Source organism: Leuciscus leuciscus (genome assembly GCF_965113295.1).
Source record: "Leuciscus leuciscus genome assembly, chromosome: 6".
Classification (NCBI taxonomy): Eukaryota; Metazoa; Chordata; class Actinopteri; order Cypriniformes; family Leuciscidae; genus Leuciscus; species Leuciscus leuciscus.
In genome coordinates, this window is record NC_138730.1 from 37,996,724 (window position 1) to 38,016,370 (window position 19,647).

Sequence of the window (19,647 nt, forward strand, 5' to 3'; positions counted from 1 at the left end):
AAATCAGGAATCCATTCATGGAACATCCAGGAACATGTTGTAACGGTTACTGGGTGAAATCACGCAATACACATAATACTGTCGTTATTTATCAGTTTGTGACATTTACTGTATATATCTCCAAAATTACATTACATTTCTCTTTTACTCTAAACAATCTATTGAGTTATTCACTCACCTGCATCCCACTGAAGGTTATTTAGAACATTCTATCAAAACACACACACAAGGGATCTGATTTTTTTTATTGATGTTTTTCTGAAATTATTTGAACTTGACATTTTTCTTTTTACAAGACATTTTACAGAAAATCAAAGTTAGCTTGGTTAAAGTCAAAATAAAAGTAAAAAATAATTAGACGTTTTAAATGGAGTTTGGAGAGAGAACGGTTAAATAGACCTGTACCAATACATACAACATGGGAATTCCCAGATATTTAAACAGTTTAATGGCAGGTACCATGTGGCTGCTCGACATTTACTCTGAGATGCATAAAAAGCATCTGTCTGTAGGTTAACAAACATATTTCCCACAAGCCTTCGCAATTCTATAACTTTTCCCAGCATTCCCGATGAGAGCCCCCATCTGGCTCGAGGCTGACATGCATGAAGACTTGAAGAGAAAAACATATCCTGTGAGATTGAGATGTTTATTGGACTTTGGCTTGACTTTTCACCTGAATATGAATTCAGTCCAAGTCCTCATCTCAGTATTTAATAATTTATATCACTCTCAAAAACCTTTCTGTCTTTAATGCATCACTTCCTGTGACCTTAGCATGCCAACACCATGATGGTAAACACTTTTATGAAGAAACAACCACATGAATTCTGCCATGTCAGTCAAATGAGAGAGCAGAAATATTATTAAACATCATTAAACTCTATTACATTTCTGCTTCCAACACACAAACAGTCCCAGGGTGCTGCTGCACAGCTTGTCATTACTAACGATGACATGACAAATATTGCTACAATGTTGTTTTTATGTTGTTTTGTTCCCCTAACATGTTGACAGGTTACAGACATGTCATCAGACTACAAACATACACACATCTATCATGGTCAGCAGAGAGCTAGCTAAAGTAATTTTTTTTTTTTTTTTTTTTTTGCATTGCAGTCTTTGCAACAATATGGCCGAATGAAAAATGAATGTTCTCATGTGGGCAGCAGGGGGCAGGAGAGAGTGCTGGGGTTTTCTTACCAGCAGAAACAGGGAATGAGAAGTGGAGGTGGTGGATGAGTGTTTGGGATAGTTATAGGAGGATGAGAGAGAGGTGAAGTAAATCCAGGACTTGGGATGAGTGATGAGTGGTAAGTGCCACCATAAGAGCCGACCCTCATTGGGCAGTCGTTTAAAAAAGGGACAGAAGGGATACAGAGATAGTTCTCCAGTTACAAGTGAGTGTTAAAATAATCAGCTGTTTGTCAGACAACAGCTTATGCAGACAGACGTGAGAATCTGGCTTAGAGTATCAAGTAACTCTTACAGTGTGTGTTTGAGTGTCTTTGCCAACAGTATCGACGTCATTTTGGGTATTTCAGTCACTGCGGTCGGAGTAAAAACACAGTACAACTCTAAGTCAAATTCGAATTTCTGTAAACTACGTAAAAAACTTTTTGGGAAGGCACTTAAAATTGTACGATGGGATACATGAGATGACGCCATGAGTGTTAGCGTGCGTTTCAGAAAGTATGGACGAATTTTATTTGACTGAAATTTAATTTTAATTGTGAGAAAGTGCATGTGTGTGATTCTATGACAAAAAATAAAATAAAAAAATACTAGTGCTATATTTAGCTCTCAGTAAATGAAGGGCGGGAAGGGAGGCTACTTTAGGGGGCCGGCCTACAGGAAGTGATGTAATAGCACCAGAAAATCAGATGATGAGAGAGGTGAATTTATAGATGGAAAAGTAATTTAAAAAAAGACAAAAAGTGTCAGAAATGCTATACGGAAGAGAGATTAGAGGATAGAAAGACCAAAGACAGACATAAACAGAGCGACAGGCAGTAAAACAGAGAAAAACAGAAAGAGAGGGAGGGAACAAGAGAAAATACAGTTAAAATAAAGTTTCCAAAATAACTGTTCAGCAAGAATACAAAGTGTGAAAAGTGTGCGACGAGGATTGTGCTCTTGTATAAGACTGCATGAGGAGAGAGAGAGAGAGAGAGAGAGAGAGAGAGAGAGAGAGAGAGAGAGAGAGAGAGAGAGAGAGAGAGATGGCTGAGCGGTCTGTCACTTAAGTGGAAATCTTCACCATTCTGCCACCATTACAGCTCTCAAAAACACATCTGTCAGTGTGTGTGCAAAGCTTCTCAGCTCTGGGTTTTTGTGAATGTGTGATGTTGTTGAAGTGATGTTATTTTTAAGACTGTGTCCTAACCAGGTGCAATGCAACAACTTTTGGGCGGCAAGTAATTTGTCTGTACTCCCTGGAAACACAAACGAGCACATTTTCATTGAACAGATTTAAAAGATCAAGAGTGGGGTTCAAAAGTCCACACTGAACTAGGATTCAAAATCTAATTTATTTCTAGTTTACAAAATAAGAAATATCAAAATGCTCTTTGGAACATCTCAAATAATGCTGGAGAACATCAGGTTTTGCATAAACTTGTGAGTTACTAAATACTAAAACATTTTCACTTATTGTTATACTGACCGTGACCTCACTGCATGCATAGTGTGATTTTTGGACCGAGATAATGTGAACAGAGTTATCTAGATTAATGTAACAGAATCCCAGCAACCTAAATTATAATATATAATAATTACATATTACAATTTTTAAATATCTTGTCACAGCTGCGCAAGACATTTTTTTTGTTCAAAATAGAGACAAAGCAAATACTTAGAGAATCTGAAATGTACTTTTTAATCACCTCTTCACTCTTAAGTTATGCCGATAATATAATTTATAATTTTTTAGTAAAGTAGAAAAACTAGAAGCTTTTCAGATTTTTGAACCTCACTGCATACGAAGCCTGATTTTGGACCAATTCGATTTTAATGTGGGTGGAGCTATCCAGATTAACGTAACAAAGGCAGAACCCAAGCAACCTAAAAAATATCGAATTAGAATATATTATAATTATAAAACATTTTCTCCAACAAAACTCAAAGATTTTGTGTTTAACTTGTCGCTTGATTGTGTTGCACCTAGATTTGACACAGATTATTTATTTATTTTAAAGTGTTTTTGTGTGTGTGGGGGGGGGGTGATAATGAGAAAAACTTCACCCCTCTCCTGTCCTCCTGTTTTTAAGGATTCATCTTTCACTCCTCACCTCCAAAACTCTCCACCACCCCCCTCTTTTCACACCCGTCTCTCTTACTTGAGAGCGATTTTTTGAGCGAGTTGAGAAAAGAGCGCTGCGGGACTTGTTTTAGTTTGCCCTTTCTCTCTCTCCTGTTTAGTGAGCTCTAGCTCAATGGTCATAAGAACCCTGTCCTGCCTGCCCAACTCTGCTGCCTCTCCCTGGGCTTGAGTCTGGGTCGAGGCAGCCCCACTCAGGGGCTCTAGCTCTCTGCTCCACAATCCCTATTTCTTCTCCCTTCGAGACTCCTGTTTCTTCTTCTCTGATGCTGCTGCCTTCAGCTTGGCCGGATCCATCACAGCTGAAGCCTGGAAAAGAGAGGGAGTGTGGAGAGGGGAGGAGTGAGTCTCTACGGGAGGAAAGAGAGAGAGAGAGAGAAAGAGAGAGAGAGAAATAGAGGTATAGAAAGAAAGCAAAAAGCAAAGAGAGAAAGGAAAAAGAAGGGCTTGTGGGTTAGGTGGGAATGGTCAGATGAGTTTATCGGATATGAGGAACCAGAATAAGGGAGGTAGTTTCATTACAGAAGAGAAGTAGAAGAAGAAAAGAGAGAGTGAAATGCTAAACAAGTGGTTAGAAGGAGATGAACACCAGGGGAACTTTCGGTTTCTGGAAATGGAGGACAAAACAGGAAGTGGCCAGTTAGGGAGTGACAGCGTGACATCACAGCACCTAAATAAAAGAACTCATACAGCTGACCTTTGACCCCTTCACCCTCGGGATGCTGAAACATGTCTGATTATCTTTAGTCTTTCCACAAAGATGATTCACTGCATGTCTGTCAGAAACTAGAAATGATGCTGCACATGTAACTCAATTAAAGGTGAAGTGAATCATTTTTCCCAAGTAAAAAGTTGTAGAGTAAGTGGACTTCCTGAACAGAGCAACACTACGCTCTGAGTCCTGTTTGTCAAAACAATGAAAGGGTGATAGTGGCTTTTGGAAAGACAATGTTATTATTTTTTCTAGTTCTGTTTGATGCTACTAGTAGTGCAGAAATTATACACTTCACCTTTAAAATTAATGTTCCAGAATATAAACAAGTTAAGCTCTAATTTAAACTTGATTATCACAGAATTGATCAAAAATATTCCTTTAAAGTTCTTTGTGATGTCAAATCTATAAATAAGTTCAAGAAAGGCTTACAATAACTATACATTTTAACTTGCTGCTTTTATAATACAAATTCTCTTTAAACATATACAACTATCCAGCAAGTTTCCACAATGGAATTTTAAAGTCCTGAGATCTTAGTTTTAGTCTGCAGCATTATATCAACTTGCATTCAGTTGAATAGATATTGGAGGGTGGACTGGGTTTACACTGACAGAACCAAGAAAATAAAGAAATGAAAGAGAAAGAGAGAAGCTGACAGGAGACTCATACAGAGGAGTACAAATAGAGGAATGTATACTGAAACAGATGACGGAAAGAAAGAAGAAAGGCAATAAAAAGAGAAAGAACATGAACAATACAAGACTGGAAATCTGCTAGTTTGATCCTGTAAGAGATGAGATGTGTGCAAGGAAAGAAGTGGCTTGATTGTACGTGATGGTGTTTGTCATGATGTAATACATGATTAAAGCGCATACATGATTCATTCTGACAGCATTTTACTGTTCACCTGCGGAGAGAACGGATGCCAGCGGAAAACAGACTGCTAGAGGAGAAAAATATGATTCTGTGATATGAAGGATGTGAAGGATAATGGCGTGGAAAAGTGCATAGAAGAAAATAAACCCAGAGAGAGAAAGAAAAGTAAGGTGATATGTAAATGAATGGCATGTTAGCACAGTAAAAGATGAATGAGCTCCATTTGACTGCCAGCTCAGTGACACTGTGGTGGCCTCGAAGTCCAGAGGATTATAGAGAAGAGCCGAAAGTGTTCTTAAATCTGGCCCACAAATTATACTGTTATAGCGTAGCCTAATATATAATTCTCCACATGGCTTATTACAGGCCTTGAACGCGCAACTGCAGTCTACAGTATGTGATGGCAACAAACAAGCCTGTGAGCCTGTATCCTTCAAAACATGTAGTTTTGACACCATTGCTATATCCCAAATGTCCCCCTGCTTCTATTTTTGATGAGGTACAGCTACTCTAGTCTAAGCATGTACTGTATTACAAATATGTTTACATGCATTGCGAATGAGGCTTCATAAACTGGCATGCAGACAGGAGCACAAACACTGAGGTAGATGTGGCTTTACCTGGAGTTTCGCCTGCCATGCACCTGACCTTTCTCTATAGTGCTTATTTTTATTATTACATTTATTAATAATAAGAATCATTATTGAATTATTTGCCTTCATTAAGCCTATATATACACACACACATACAGTGCATTACTGGTCAAACCTTTATTTTATATTTTATTTAAATTATTTATATTTTTGAAACAAGTCTCTTACGCTCAACCAAGGCTGCATTTATTTGATCAAAAATATAGTAAAACAGTAATATTGTGAAATATGATTACAATTTAAAATCAGCATAGAATGATTTCTAAAGAATTGTGTGACACTGAAGACTGGAATATTGGCTGCTAAAAATTCAGCTTTGCCATTACAGGAATACATTTAAAATATATAGTTCTTTAAATTATTGATGGGGAAACTCAGTCGTAGAGGCGTTTAGCTCCAACCCTAATCTGACCGTCACCTGAACCAGCTAATCAATCGCTGCATCCGGAATCGCATACTGTCAGAGTAGGTACTACATTTGAATTTGAAATGACTTAATGACTGTTAAAAACAATATGCTCTATGAATATGGGTAGCATGAATGAAATTCGGACGTACTACATCCGCCATGTTGTTGATGTCACATGACCTACCAGCGTCAGTTGCGTCACATCACTGCCACAATACTATGTATTCGGACATTCTACACGGTTGGTTTTTCGCATACTATATAGTAAGGAAGCATTTGATTTCAGATGCAGCGAATGTCTTCAGGATTACTAGAAGGCTACTTGCAGAGCTGGGTAGATTTATTAGTTGTAGTTAGTAAAAAAAATAATTACATTACACATTTATGGTAACAAAATCGGACTACTTTTTGATTACTTTTAGATTACTTTTGACCTAACTCGTTTATCACATTGATTTGAATAGGATAATCTTGTTAAAATTGATTAAAAAAATACAAAGAGATAATATTCCATTCTTTGTTATCAACAACATAAAGTGCATTAAATATTATATTACTTCAGGGTTTCCCAGACTGGGGTTCATGAGTTTAATTAAAAGCCATTAATTAAATCATAAAAATATAAAATTAGAACAAATCACTTTATAATAAAAACCATCAAAATAAAACACTTACTTACTTACTATATATATATATATATATATATATATATATATATATATAATATATATAATATATATATATATATATATATATATATATTTGTTTTGTTTTTTGTTTTTTTGTTCATCTGCTAGTATGGAGAATCATTGAATTATGAATAATTTACTGCCATTGTGAGAATAAAATGTAATAATGTATCCAATAAAAAAAGTTATATAATGTAAAATGTAATATAATCTTATTACAAGTACTTCATTTTTGGAATCTGATAATGTAATCCAGATTACATGTAATCAGTTCCTATCCAGCACTGGTTGCAGGCAGGTGAGTTTTATCAGGGTTGGAGAAAAACTCTGCAGGACAGAATTTGCCCATCGCTGTTTTAAATTGTAATAATATTTCACAATATTACAGTATTATATTTGACTATTTAAAAAATTTTTTTTTTAGTTTATTTATTTACAGGGGCAATGCACATTAATAAACAAATGTAAACGTGCCAGAATTAGCCCAAAAGGCTATTTTTCATCTGTAGACCCTTGACAGAATGTTAAAAGGTCACCCTAAAAACAGGGATTAAAGATCCCTGTGGTGAAAATAAAGTTTTTAATGTTGTTTATATGTCTATGTGGTGTTTTTAATATGCTTTAAGACAAACCATGTGCAAAGTCAACACCATTGCTGAGTATTTTCTCCTTAAAACTGCAGTGAACCAAAGACAGTCTCAAAAACGCAGTTTGAAATTGCTGTTGTTTCTTGCGTCACAAACTACCTTGTAACCAATCAGGTCAAAGTGCGGGCGGACTTTAGCATATCATATGAGCGCTCAAGAGAAGCAGGGGAGTCTCAAGAGAAACCAGGTTATCCCGGTATATTTTTCTGTTGATATGAAAAATCGGGTACATTTATCAATATAGGGGGTGAATTATGTATATGATGTATATTACGATGTTATGATGAACTATATGCCTTTCTCCACTGACGTTCTGAGTTGTTCAAAGCGTTTCTAAGGACACTGATTTTTAGAAGGCAGCTGTCTGACTCTGAGATGACGAACAGGGACATTGTTTATGTAACATTAGCAACACATTATTAGCTGTTTGATAACGTAGTCAAGCAAAAGGCTAATCATATTAATACCGTTATGTGTCCGACGTTTTAAAGAGCGAAACCATTGTGCAGTGTTTACTACAGTAAAGTTGACAGTGAATCACTGAGCAAATGAGTGGAGGCGGGCTCATTTGCATATTCATGGCTCCGCATATACTAAATGAAGCAAGGGTGTAGTTACATTCAAGCTATTTTAAGGCATGAAGATTTTTTTTTTTTTTTCACAGGATTTTTTTTTTATATTTGTCATTTTGGTGATCAAAGATGAGTTTTAAGGGATAAAATGATGGGGACTTTAAATAAATGCAGCCTTGGTGAGCATAAGAGACTGCTTTCAAAAACATAAAATAAGTAATTATTCTCAAGTTCTGACATATGCTTATATAGCTGCTAACTTAAAATCGCCTGACTTGTTTTAAAAAGTACTTTAAATACAATTATCCACAGACAAAAAAGGGGGGAGAGCATTGGAGGACAGGAGGTCTTTAACAAAGCACAAGTGAAAGAAACTAGCAAGCATGCGTGTATGTGCATGTGTGTTTGTGTGCGTTTTTAGGGTGGAAGCATGTGAACACTTGCCTGTTTTTGCTGTGATCCTTCTTTTCCTTTGCCTTTCTTGCCATGTTTGCTAAGGGGAACAAAAATACAAAAATTGCATAAACAATGTGGCCATCTGGTGGATGGAGAACTCAAATGAACTGCATGTTTGCTACAGTAGTTGTCCTAAAGTCTCATCCTCAAGTATGCCTACAGACCTCCCACAATCTATTTCATAAAAAAGATAAATGGCACATAAAAACAAAAACTGTGGTTGGGCATGTCATTCTTCCTGCCTAAATGTGTGGTTCTGCATTGTGCACATGGCTATGCAAGACTAGTTGGCTTACTACTCCCTAGTTTGGTTGGGGGTTCCATCGATGTATCGCTTATGACGTGTGTGTTTTTGTGTGAGTGTGTGACTAGTGGGGATCTGGGCTGTGTCTTGGTAAGAGTGTGCGTGTGAATAGGAGCGTGTGTGTCAAGGCCGGGCAGAGGGTCGGGTTTGGCTTGAGGGAGCAGATGCTCCCAGACTGACCTCATGCTCAAGCTGAACACTCGTCTGGCGACCAGGAAACGCATCAAATAGTAAATTGCCACAATAAGGATCAGCAGTCCCAACACTACTCCAATAATAGCCCCTGTTATCACACCAGCCTGGACTGGAACTAAGAAAAAAAGAGAGAATATAAAGTGAGTTTAGGTCTGCAGATTAAAGGCCTTTTACAGTACTGGTTTATTAGTTGCACTGTCCTTCCCTTAATGCACCTGTGTAGTTTTTACAGACATCTATATTACTGAAAAATAACAGCAAACAACATCAATCAATCAATCAATCAATCAATCAATGTCCACCTGGAAAGGTGCTCATATTCTCCTTCCAAACAAGCCGGCTTAACCCAGAAAAATTGCGCTCAGAAGTTAAACCTATTGTTTAAAAGGGGAACAAGGGGGGAAATCAAAAGCACCTGTGCAAAAAAAGCATTGATTTGATGAATTAGGCTCTGTGTGAGGCATTTGGATCCAACAATGGCTATTTTTCACAGAAATTGCACTCTCTGAAAAAACCTAAAAATGCCCAACTAGACAAGGAAACCACTCAGGTCTCTGCTTTACTGTTATTTTGTTCTTCCATTAGCAGTAAACTTTCATCTCCTGCCATAAGATCTCAGATTTTGTATGCCACCCAGGAATAAGATGAGCCTAAAGGCAAAAATCAGTCTTAGCAACTGCAGCATGAGGGGAAAGCAAATGAGGAATCCAAATGGTTTTCTTGTATAGCGTGTTTCTCTGTAAAGCTGGCATTTTTTTTTATTGTCTTTTTTTATTAGTGAATGAAGACAAAAATGTTCATAGTGATCGGTTACCAGTCTCAAACACCATCAGTCGAACGCTGGAGGGGTGGCCGGCAATGTCAGGTGGGTTCTTGGCGTCACAGGTGAAGGTTCCATTGTCTCCTAAGTCGACATTCTTGATCAGGATAGAACCGTCACGGCGACTGGGGTTCCCCACAAACTCTATGCGGTCCCGGAACGGGCCTTTGGTGTCCAGGTAGGGAGCGCCGCCTGCATAGTGGAAAATCTAAACAAGGAAAGAAAGCTTATTTTATCATCACATATCTCATCATAAAATGTAATATTATATCAGACATGATTATATCAACTTCACCAATTAAAACGGAAGCAGTGAGTCTTAACAGCAAAACAGCCTATACAGTGTAAAATGTAAACTAATTTACAAATCAAATTAAGTCATGCTATTCAAACCACTGTGTTGCATTGCATAGTGAATAAAATTAAACCAGTATGAAAAAGCATCCACAAATGAATGAAGCTGGTCGGCCAACTCAAAGAATTGCACAGCGCGGTGCAATGTGGAAAGCATAACTACACCCACAAGGGCCTGATATTTCTATTTGCATGGCAATTATCTCTACAAACCACACGGACACATGGATATTATTCCCAAGGGGTGAGCATGTTTTCATACAGATTTGTGTTACATTACCAGAACACACACCTTTTAACAGGTTTAGTGAAATGCAGTCACACTATGTTAATAATAATTGGCTTCATGCTGAAATTGCATATTAAATTAATTATTAAAAACTTGTAAAACTAAAGTAGCTGCTCTCAAGCATGGATTGCCTTTTAATTTTCTTTTTAGTTTTTCTTCAGATATTTCGGAATATAGACCAACATTAAGGTATCCAGATAAATAATTTTATGTGAAAATGTCCTTTATTTGCTGTGGTTAAAATGTTTTGGTTGCCTTGTCGGCTGAAGAATGCCTGACTATTAAGAAATAATTGCAACGTTTAATAAATAAATGAACTAAAATTAAAATTAAATCAGTGCAATTCCTAAGCCATTAAAGGTACCAAATACGTCTGTGTGTGAACATTGGTCAATATATTTATTTTAACATGTTTTGTAAATTAGTTTTGTGTGTCTCTCTGTGCAGAGACACCATCTTAATGGTATAGTTCACCCAAAAAACGAACAAGTTTATTCTCACTCATGTTCTTTCAAACCTGAATGATTTTCTCTCTAGCAAGGTACACAAAAAGAGATGTTCAGCAGAATGCCCAAGCTTCTCTTTTACATAAAATCAAAGAGAAAAAGTCTCCTTATGTGTTCCATGCTGCAATATGCTATAATCTTGATTTAATGTAATGAATGTCATTTTTAGGTGAACTATCCATTTAATTCCACAAATACACATAATTCTAGAATTTAAAAAAATGTAGGAGTGTGTTAAAATAGTGAGTTTCTGCATGCGCGTGTCAGTGTGTGTGCATGTTTCTACGCACTGAGATGCCCTCTTTAGCCCCATCTGCACGGTAGTGCCATGAGAAGGTCACGTCTGGAGAAGTCCACTGCCAGGAGAAGAAAGAGCAGGAGAGTCTGACATCCGTGCCCACCAAAGCATGTTTCTCCCAGCTTGTGTACACAACGATAGCCGTGGTCTGAGAGGCTGGAACATACAAACACAGAGCGAGGAATATTAGCCTACATGGGGACACAAATCTTTAAAAAAAGAAAGAATAAAACTGCAATGGTAGAAATGTAAAATTCAAATGTGAAAATACGAAATAAGACACAAAATAAAGGAGTTTGAAAAGTCAAGGATTATTTTAAATGATGGGCACATATATTAATTTTCACAAATGAATATTATTATTCATCAAGCTATATCCAAGTATATAAATAAAAATTTCCTAGATGCAAAAAACATCACATAAAAATATTAAAATATATAATACACACACACAGTTTTTTACATCTATTTTTAAAGACTGAGGGAAAATAAATTCATATATGATAATATAAAAATGTAATATTTGTATTTTTAAGATATTCTTGTAAGAAGCTTTGTGAGTATTTCAGGTAGGCTACACATTAGAAAGTATTAAAAAGTTCAAATTCATCAAATTGAGAGCTAACAAAAAAGAAAAGGAAAGATTCTCTCTATTCTGACTGTGATTGGCTGACTGTGAAAGGTCCTTTCTGATCTACCTCATCTCTCAAACCTGGCCAGTCTTGAACAGGTAGGCATCAGGTGCACAAAACACAGGTGAGTCTGAACACACAATAATACTGTCATGTTGTATAGAAGCTAAAGTGAAGGACTTCTGGTTAGTTTGGTTCAAAGTTTTGTTTGCTTTGTTGTTACAAAGTAATGAAATGCAAGATGGATGAAATGTATTTACCTATGCCCAAGAGCACCACGGACGTCAGTGCCAGTACAGACAGCATGATCTCCCTCCGATCTCCCCGCAGATCAATATGTAAAGGGGTTCCGAGAGAGTGAGGGATGGAGAAAGGAGAAGAGATGGAGGGAAGAAGGGAATGAGACCAGAGGGCATCAAGATGAGACTATTCAGTCCTGGACTTTAAACCCAGCCACACCCCAAACTTAAGCCCCGCCCTCACCGCCTCATGATCTCTTGCCTTCTCTTTGGCCCCGTCCCTGGTAGGACAGTCTCTCTCGCTCTCTCTCTTTGTCTCCTTCTAAAAGACTGTCTGTGAACACGATATAGAAAAGGCGAGTGATACAATAACCTGAGAATGAATCCTCTCTCTCGTTCCCCAGCCAGTTAATCAAAGCATCACAGCATCTGTTTAACAAGGAAAGATCAAATTTGAAGGACAAAGACACTGCAGCAATAAAGAAGAGTCAGATTATATTTGGAGTTCAGTGTATGTGGGTGTGTGTGTATCTGTGGCTTAATAGTCTGATACCTCCTTTCTCCTTATCCTGTCACGGTTGAGTGCTGTTTGTCTGTAATCCTTTCTCTCTTATGCAGATGATTCGGCTCTATAAACAAAACATACCCAGAGAAGCTGTCGGTCTGAAAACACAATGAGCTGCAGGTCTTTTCCATCTCACCTGTCCTGACCTGGTCGCCATCTGCCTGCCACTCATGTTCACATTACAGAAAAGAAGATGGACTTAAAGGTGAAGGGTGTCATTTGTGTGCCGCAAGCATCACCAAAATGGAAAAGGAGGGATAATATTTTCAAACAGGTTTCCAGACCATTCCCCTGTCTGCCATTATTTGGACAAACCGTTTTTCATGCCCCAAATTCAAGCCAAATGGTTAAGCCAACATTTACAAAGCAAAGTTTTGACAGCGCCATTGTGTTTAGACTTCCGGGAGAATCAACCTACCTTAATTTGCACATTAAACTGGACCAACACTTCATCTTTAACCCTACATATATTATTTGATGTCTAAGGCCTCTAAATGATCAACATGATCGAAACTGAAAAACCTGTTTACACAATCTACAATGCTTTCTGCCCAATGATTGACAATTACTTTTTTAGTCAGTAAAAGGCCTTTTAGTATCATTCTAAACATGTCCACTTTTAGATTATTATACTCGTCTTTTTGCTGTGTGAAATTTAAGGATTTTTATAAAGTAAATGTAAAAAGAACTTTTAGATTGCTAGTAATATTTCAAGGTGACCTTTTACTGAGCTCCTCTATATATTAGCCATAAAAGCCTGATGTATCAAATATGATACAAAACATATAACAAACTTTTTTAAAAGATTTTTAAAAATATATCTAAAGTCTAAACTGTTCCATTACAAAATGACTTAACAGGGTTAAAGGGATAGTTCACCTAAAAATGCAAATTCTGTTAACATTTTCACAGCTTCATTTCATACCTTTATAGCTTGCTTTCTTCTGCAGAAGATAAAAGAAGACATTGATGGATGCTGGTAACATTGACTTCTATGGACAAAAAACACAGAGACATTTCTCAAAATATCTTTTGACAGAAGAGAAAGTCACCTCCTGACAGTGTTGTGCCTGAACGCGTTCATTGAACGATAGTTTGAACGTTACTGTGTGAACTCGTTCATTCTGGTGTCTGTGAACGCCACGCTCTCTCAGTTTAACTTCGTTTAATAGAGTGCCAGATTTCTATAGCGCCTTCCAGTCGAATACCCGGCTAAAACACACCGTAAACCGGCCTTAATATGTAGCGGAAAAAACACCCAATCTGGCAACACCAGCGTCTACTCTCTTGTTCGATGTCGTTCATCAAAATGAACCAAAAAATTTGTTCGAATCATTTCGTTAATTTAAGGGGCTTTAAATGTTATACTATTAACTGGCAAATTCCCAGAACACATCCACCTACGCAATCTTGATCATATTCTGAATTAAGAAATCATAATGCAGTCAAAATTCGTTTATAGGGAACATAAATAATTACTTTACATTCCGAGTCTTTCGTTCATTTGTCACGTGGCAGACGCAACGAATAGATCGTTCATGAACGACTCATCACTTACGTTACAAATCAAAACAAAAAGCAGCAAGGAGGCGTCGTATGATCATTTAAACGAGTTTTATGACAAGGTCGGTGAGGATGGGACAAATCTGACGCATAGCTTCAGTGTTAAAACTGATCAAATAATTGTCTGTGGTTCTATATGGGCTGTGGCAATCATTTTGAAAAATAATATCTCGCAGCAACATGGAAAAAAAGAACTATAAACTAGTTCATTTTTGGAACTGTGAACTGAACTTTGAACTAGTTCATGTAGAAAGTGAACTTTCCCAACACTGCCTCCTGACCCTGTTTCTCCTCTCGCTGCCCTTTCACCAGGACAAGTTTAAGAGATGAGACAAAGACATCTCTTTCTCCATCTCTCTTTTTCCATGTCTCCCTCTCTCCAGATTCCTCTCCTCTGCTGACGTCTTCCAGACACAACAATACAGAAAGAGAGACAGACAGAAAGACATGGGGTGAGCGGGCGGGTCTAATTTAGAGCTGCTTTCTTTCTCTTCTACCATCGTTTTGTCTGTAGACAAAGGTTTGCATTCTTTCCTCCTCCAGTCTCCCACCCACTCCTCTTATTCCAGTAAGACGGCAGTAAAACAGACAGAATATATTAGAAACGGAAGATATAAACACATGGGTTGATATGAGGACACTGGCATAACAAAATGATTGGCAAACTGGATAAAGGAAAATAGGGCACGGTTCTCAAGTGTATTTTGGTCCCCTATAAGATGCTTTACCAAATTGATGTGCGTATCTTTATTAGGCTACTTAAAGTCGCCAATGATATCAAATCTGACAATTCTTGTTTTTTTTTATGGAATATTGCAGTATTTGTAATAAATCATTTATCTGTGCACATCTTTCTTTCTTTTTAATTCACGGGCCCTCATAATCCTTAATAAGGGCGGGACAACTTGTCAGTCACATGACATCACAATAGCAAACCAAAACCATCCAAACAATTCCCGATGGATAAAATCAAGTCCGTCCTAAAAAAAATTTTCTTGTTCGAGAAGCCATTTCACTGGGATATACGTCACAATTTAGGGAAGAAAAGACAATCACAACTTCTGTATCAACAAAAAGTTAAACTAGATTAACTGGTGAAAAAGTTTAAAATATGTAATGCCATTAATGGCACAGTACATTTTGTAATAGTTTATAGGGGAATGACTAGGTTTTACCATTTACTGCTAAGCAAGCTAGCTATAAGTAAACAAGTTAAAAATACAACTAATGGGAATTTACTCAACTTGAGAAATGTAATGATACACAATGGTCAGTAAGTCAGCTAACAAAAGCAGAGGAATATGACATTTCCCCTGGTTTCCAAGGTTACAGGTTCCTTCTCCCTTCTTTTTTAAGTTCAGATCTACAGGGATTGTGAACCTTATTAGACATTTCTGCAAATATGCCAGTTTAGGCATTTTTGGCCAATTTACTGTAATCTCAGAGGGTATACAACTAAAAACAAAGGGACAAAGAAGAATAAACAACTCGAAGATGAGAATGCATTAAAACAAGGCGATGCAAACGAAGTAACGCTAATGCGAGTATATTAGACAATGCTTGTTTGTTGCATACGGATGGAAATCAAAGAGCATGACCACAGTGTTGACATTGGGTTTGACTTTGACAGCAGGACCAATCAAAATGCACCATCAGCTGAATCCCAAATGAGAGCTATTGGAACACACAGTCTTGACTGACAGCTGTAGAATGAACGAAGGGAAAGAAAGACAGGCTGGAGAAAAACCTGCAAAAGAGAGAAAATTGAGAGTAGATAAGAGACCACTGTGTATGGGTGTGACGCACAGACGCAAAAAAAACAGTATACATGAGAAAAACCGCTGAAGTGTAGACTAATGTGAAATGGAATTGAAATGATTGCATATCTGCTTTATATACTGCTGAAGGAACCTTTACAAATAACTGTAAAAATATGCAAAACCACCGCAAAGATTTGCCTGGGAGCTTTGAAGGGAAGGTCATTTTATGTCAACCATACTGAAACATTATCACTGTTTTATATACATGTAGGTGTTTTACTGGTATTCATATACACACACTGCGCTAATCATGTCTGTGGCTTAACCAGGATTTCAAACCACTCTTAAAAATAAAGGTTTAAAAAGGGGTTTTTGTAGGCGATACAATAGAAGAGCCATTTTGGGTTTCCCAAAAAGAACCTTACTTTGAATAGGATTTATTCCTAAAAAAAATAAAAAATAAATTTCTTTAGTGTAAAGAACATTAATAATCTAAATCTTTTTCCACTATAAATGACCTTCAGTCCAATGGAACAACCAAAGCCACTAAAGAACCTTTATTTTAAGAGTGTGGGCACAAAAAAAAAAAAAAAAAAATTAAGCAAGATCTTTCACATAAGTATTTTAACTTTATTATATTTTATTTTTGCAATGGCTTTCTAGTCCCAATGTTCCACTAACATTTCACAACAAAAAAATGTTGCAATACTTTTAAAAGTTGTATTATTTTAAACCAAACAAACTATTAATTCAACTATTATATAATGCACATGCTTATCTATTTATGAGTGGTTAAACTGTCCAAATACTTTTTGAGGCCATGCAGGGTACATTATATCTGATGACATTAAGCCTATATGTCACCAAACAGAATACACACACACACTCTTTAGCCTTAAAACTGTCTGACATCATCAAACTAAATCCATGGACTGGTGCAGAAACACACACACGCACGCCTAATGGCAACAGAGCTGACATTCAGCTGGGTCACGTCGGGACAAAGCAGCGATCTGTCTTTTCTTCCTCCCTCCATTCTACCCTCGGCTCTTGTTCTCACATGGCAGGGATGTCACAGGGAGCACCAAAACAAGGGATGCAGGGAGAGAGAGATGAAGGGATGCAGAGGAGGGGCACAAAATGGAGAACAAAAGCATTGTTTGGACTCAAAGATGAGTTATTGTGTTGCGGAACCGTGTGTTGGAGTAGGAGTGAAGAATTGGACGGAGAGATTTGGGGCCATTGTGGTGTTACACTTTCTCTCTGCCCCCTGTCAATGGAGGAGGACAGAGAACGGGTCTCGTTTGACACATTCCACCGATTTTCTTGACCTAAAACCCTCTCAGGGAGTGTTTGAAACTGTTTGCTGATAAGTTACTATGGCACACGCGGTCCTCTGGGTGGTGAGCGGTTTATTTACCCTGAGGAAACAGACTCTGGCAGCGAGACATTTGAGTTCTTTCACACACTTTTTCTATTCCATACTCAAAGAATACAAGCTTAGTTCAGTAAAGAATGAAAATTGTCATCATTTACTCACCCTCATGTCATTCCAAAGTCGTATATCCCTATTTGGATCATAAAAGGAAAAATTATGAAGATTACATTAGTCGCTCTCCTCCATACAAAACAGGTACCAAAGCTTTCATGTTTCAATAAGAACACTCAAAATAATCATAAAAGTGGTCCATATGACTCGTATGCTATATTCCTTTCAGAAGTCATGATACAACAGTGCATAATGTAAAATTGTGTGAGCAAAACTAAAATTTAAAAAGGACAGTTAATTATTTTTTTTTATTCTGTCATTTACTCACCATCATGTCACCCCAAGCCTCTGACTATTTCTTCTGCAAAACAGATATTTTCAAGAACATTTCAAAAATGTTTTGGGTGACTGCTCGAACAAGTAAAAAAAAAAAAAATTTCTTCAATAGTTGATTACTCCTCAAAATTTAAGGCTATGCTTAGAATGGAATACTAGCATATTAGCAATTTTTAAAAAAAGTAGTATGTGAAAGTACCCAATAATAAGCAATAACATTTTAAGGTGTGCATTACATTGTCATGTTTTTTGTGTAAAACATGTCTTACTGTTGGCAGTTCAAGCAGAAATAGGAAATTAGAAATAGGAGAAGCACATTGGATTATGGGATACACTTCCACACAAAATGCAACATATTACTCTCCAGTGTTGGGTAAACTCTTCTTGTAAAATAATGCTGAAATAAACAAAATAAATAGATGAAAAACTGCCAACTAACTGAAATAAAATGGGTTTAAGTTGAACTAAAATGACTAAATATATAATATAAATAAGCTTTTTTTAAAAATAAAAAGCACAAAACAATTCCTAAACGAAACTAAAATGACAATAAAAGCAAATCCAACAGTACTAATAAACACTAATTATAGATAAATATTGAGTAAACATGCTGCATAGTAAAGGTAGTATGCCATTCTGAGCACAGCCTGTAGCATGACTGGATCAGTTCTTAAAGGGATAGTTCACTTTGAAATTAGTTTTTGGTATGTTTTAGCTATTAGCTTACCTCAAGGGCATCCAAGATGTAGGTGTCTTTTTTTCCGCAGTAGTTTCAATTTTTATATTTTTAGGTCAAACCGTTCTTGTCTGACAGTCATATAATGCAGGTCTATGGTCATTATCTCAAAACACAAGCACAGAGTCCAAATTAAAACAATTCCCCGTCGTCCAAATTAAACAATTCCCCATCGTAAGTACACATTGATGGCCTAAGACACGAAACGAGCGGTTTGTGTGAGAAAACGAACAGTATTTATATAGTTTTTACCTCTTATACGCAGCCATGTCGAAGTGATCTGATCTGACGTGTACGCAGACTGGTGCATAGATATATATACACTAGATGTCGCCTTAAAGACATTCGTTCCAATGAACTGCCGTAGACAAGGCGACATCTAGTGTATATATCTATGCACCAGTCTGCGTACACGTCAGATCAGATCACTTGGACATGGCTGCGTATAAGAGGTAAAAACTATATAAATACTGTTCGTTTTCTCACACAAACCGCTCGTTTCGTGTCTTAGGCCATCAATGTGTACTTACGATGGGGAATTGTTTAATTTGGACGACGGGGAATTGTTTTAATTTGGACTCTGTGCTTGTGTTTTGAGATAATGACCATAGACCTGCATTATATGACTGTCAGACAAGAACGGTTTGACCTAAAAATATAAAAATTGAAACTACTACGGAAAAAAAGACACCTACATCTTGGATGCCCTTGAGGTAAGCTAAAACATACCAAAAATTAATTTCAAAGTGAACTATCCCTTTAAGATTCCAGTTAATAAAAAATCATGTGGTTACAACACGGCCCCTTACTAATAAACAGCGAAGTCATTTAGCCGAATGCTTCAGGGCTCTTAAAATCAATGTTCTTATCTGCAATCCAAACCAAGCAAGTACATTCAGCTCATGGGCTATTTTAATGAGCACTAACGGTTGAATTATTAATACTGTATTAATTTCACATTAATTAAACTTGTATTAATTCATTGTAATTCCTCTCTAAAAGACTTAAACAGATGGATGAAGCCTCTCCCATGCACACTCACTATTACAAAAGTGTCAAAGCAACATTTAAAAATTCTCTTTTACAGTCTTAACTCTGACAGAAGCACAGTGTCAAAACCTGCCAGGCTCATTTCAGAGAGGGTGAGCAAACAGTTTGGAAAAGAAAGGGAATTCTTTGAAGGAAGCGATGGAGAGTACAAAAGCGAGTGATGGAACGAAAGAGC

The 19,647-nt window shown here is 37.0% G+C and overlaps 1 protein-coding gene across 4 annotated transcripts; it reads right to left on the reverse strand.

The window, feature by feature from the left end:
• Positions 1-226: 226 nt before the first annotated feature.
• mpz (myelin protein zero) lies at positions 227-12,159 on the reverse strand. 4 transcript variants are annotated; one of them, XM_082173702.1, is made up of 6 exons: positions 11,995-12,159; positions 11,095-11,258; positions 9,650-9,863; positions 8,821-8,950; positions 8,325-8,373; positions 227-1,848 (listed from the first exon to the last, which is right to left on the reverse strand). In XM_082173702.1, the coding sequence occupies exons 1-6, from the start codon at positions 12,038-12,040 to the stop codon at positions 1,831-1,833; spliced, it is 621 nt and encodes a 206-aa protein (XP_082029828.1). In that variant the 5' UTR covers positions 12,041-12,159; the 3' UTR covers positions 227-1,830. The 4 variants fall into 4 exon arrangements, with proteins under 4 accessions (XP_082029828.1, XP_082029829.1, XP_082029826.1 ...); XM_082173703.1 differs by having other exon boundaries at positions 227-1,949; XM_082173700.1 differs by having other exon boundaries at positions 227-3,628; positions 11,995-12,158.
• Between the last annotated feature and the right edge of the window lie 7,488 nt (positions 12,160-19,647).

Excerpts from the sequence above, each read along its gene's own strand:
- mpz (XM_082173700.1), bottom strand. The coding sequence starts at position 12,040 with ATGCTGTCTGTACTGGCACTGACGTCCGTGGTGCTCTTGGGCATAG. Across the intron at positions 11,259-11,994 it reads CGTGGTGCTCTTGGGCATAG|CCTCTCAGACCACGGCTATC; the intron begins GTAAATACATTT and ends TGTATGTTCCAG. Across the intron at positions 8,374-8,820 it reads GTGTTCAGCTTGAGCATGAG|CAAACATGGCAAGAAAGGCA; the intron begins GTCAGTCTGGGA and ends TGTTCCCCTTAG.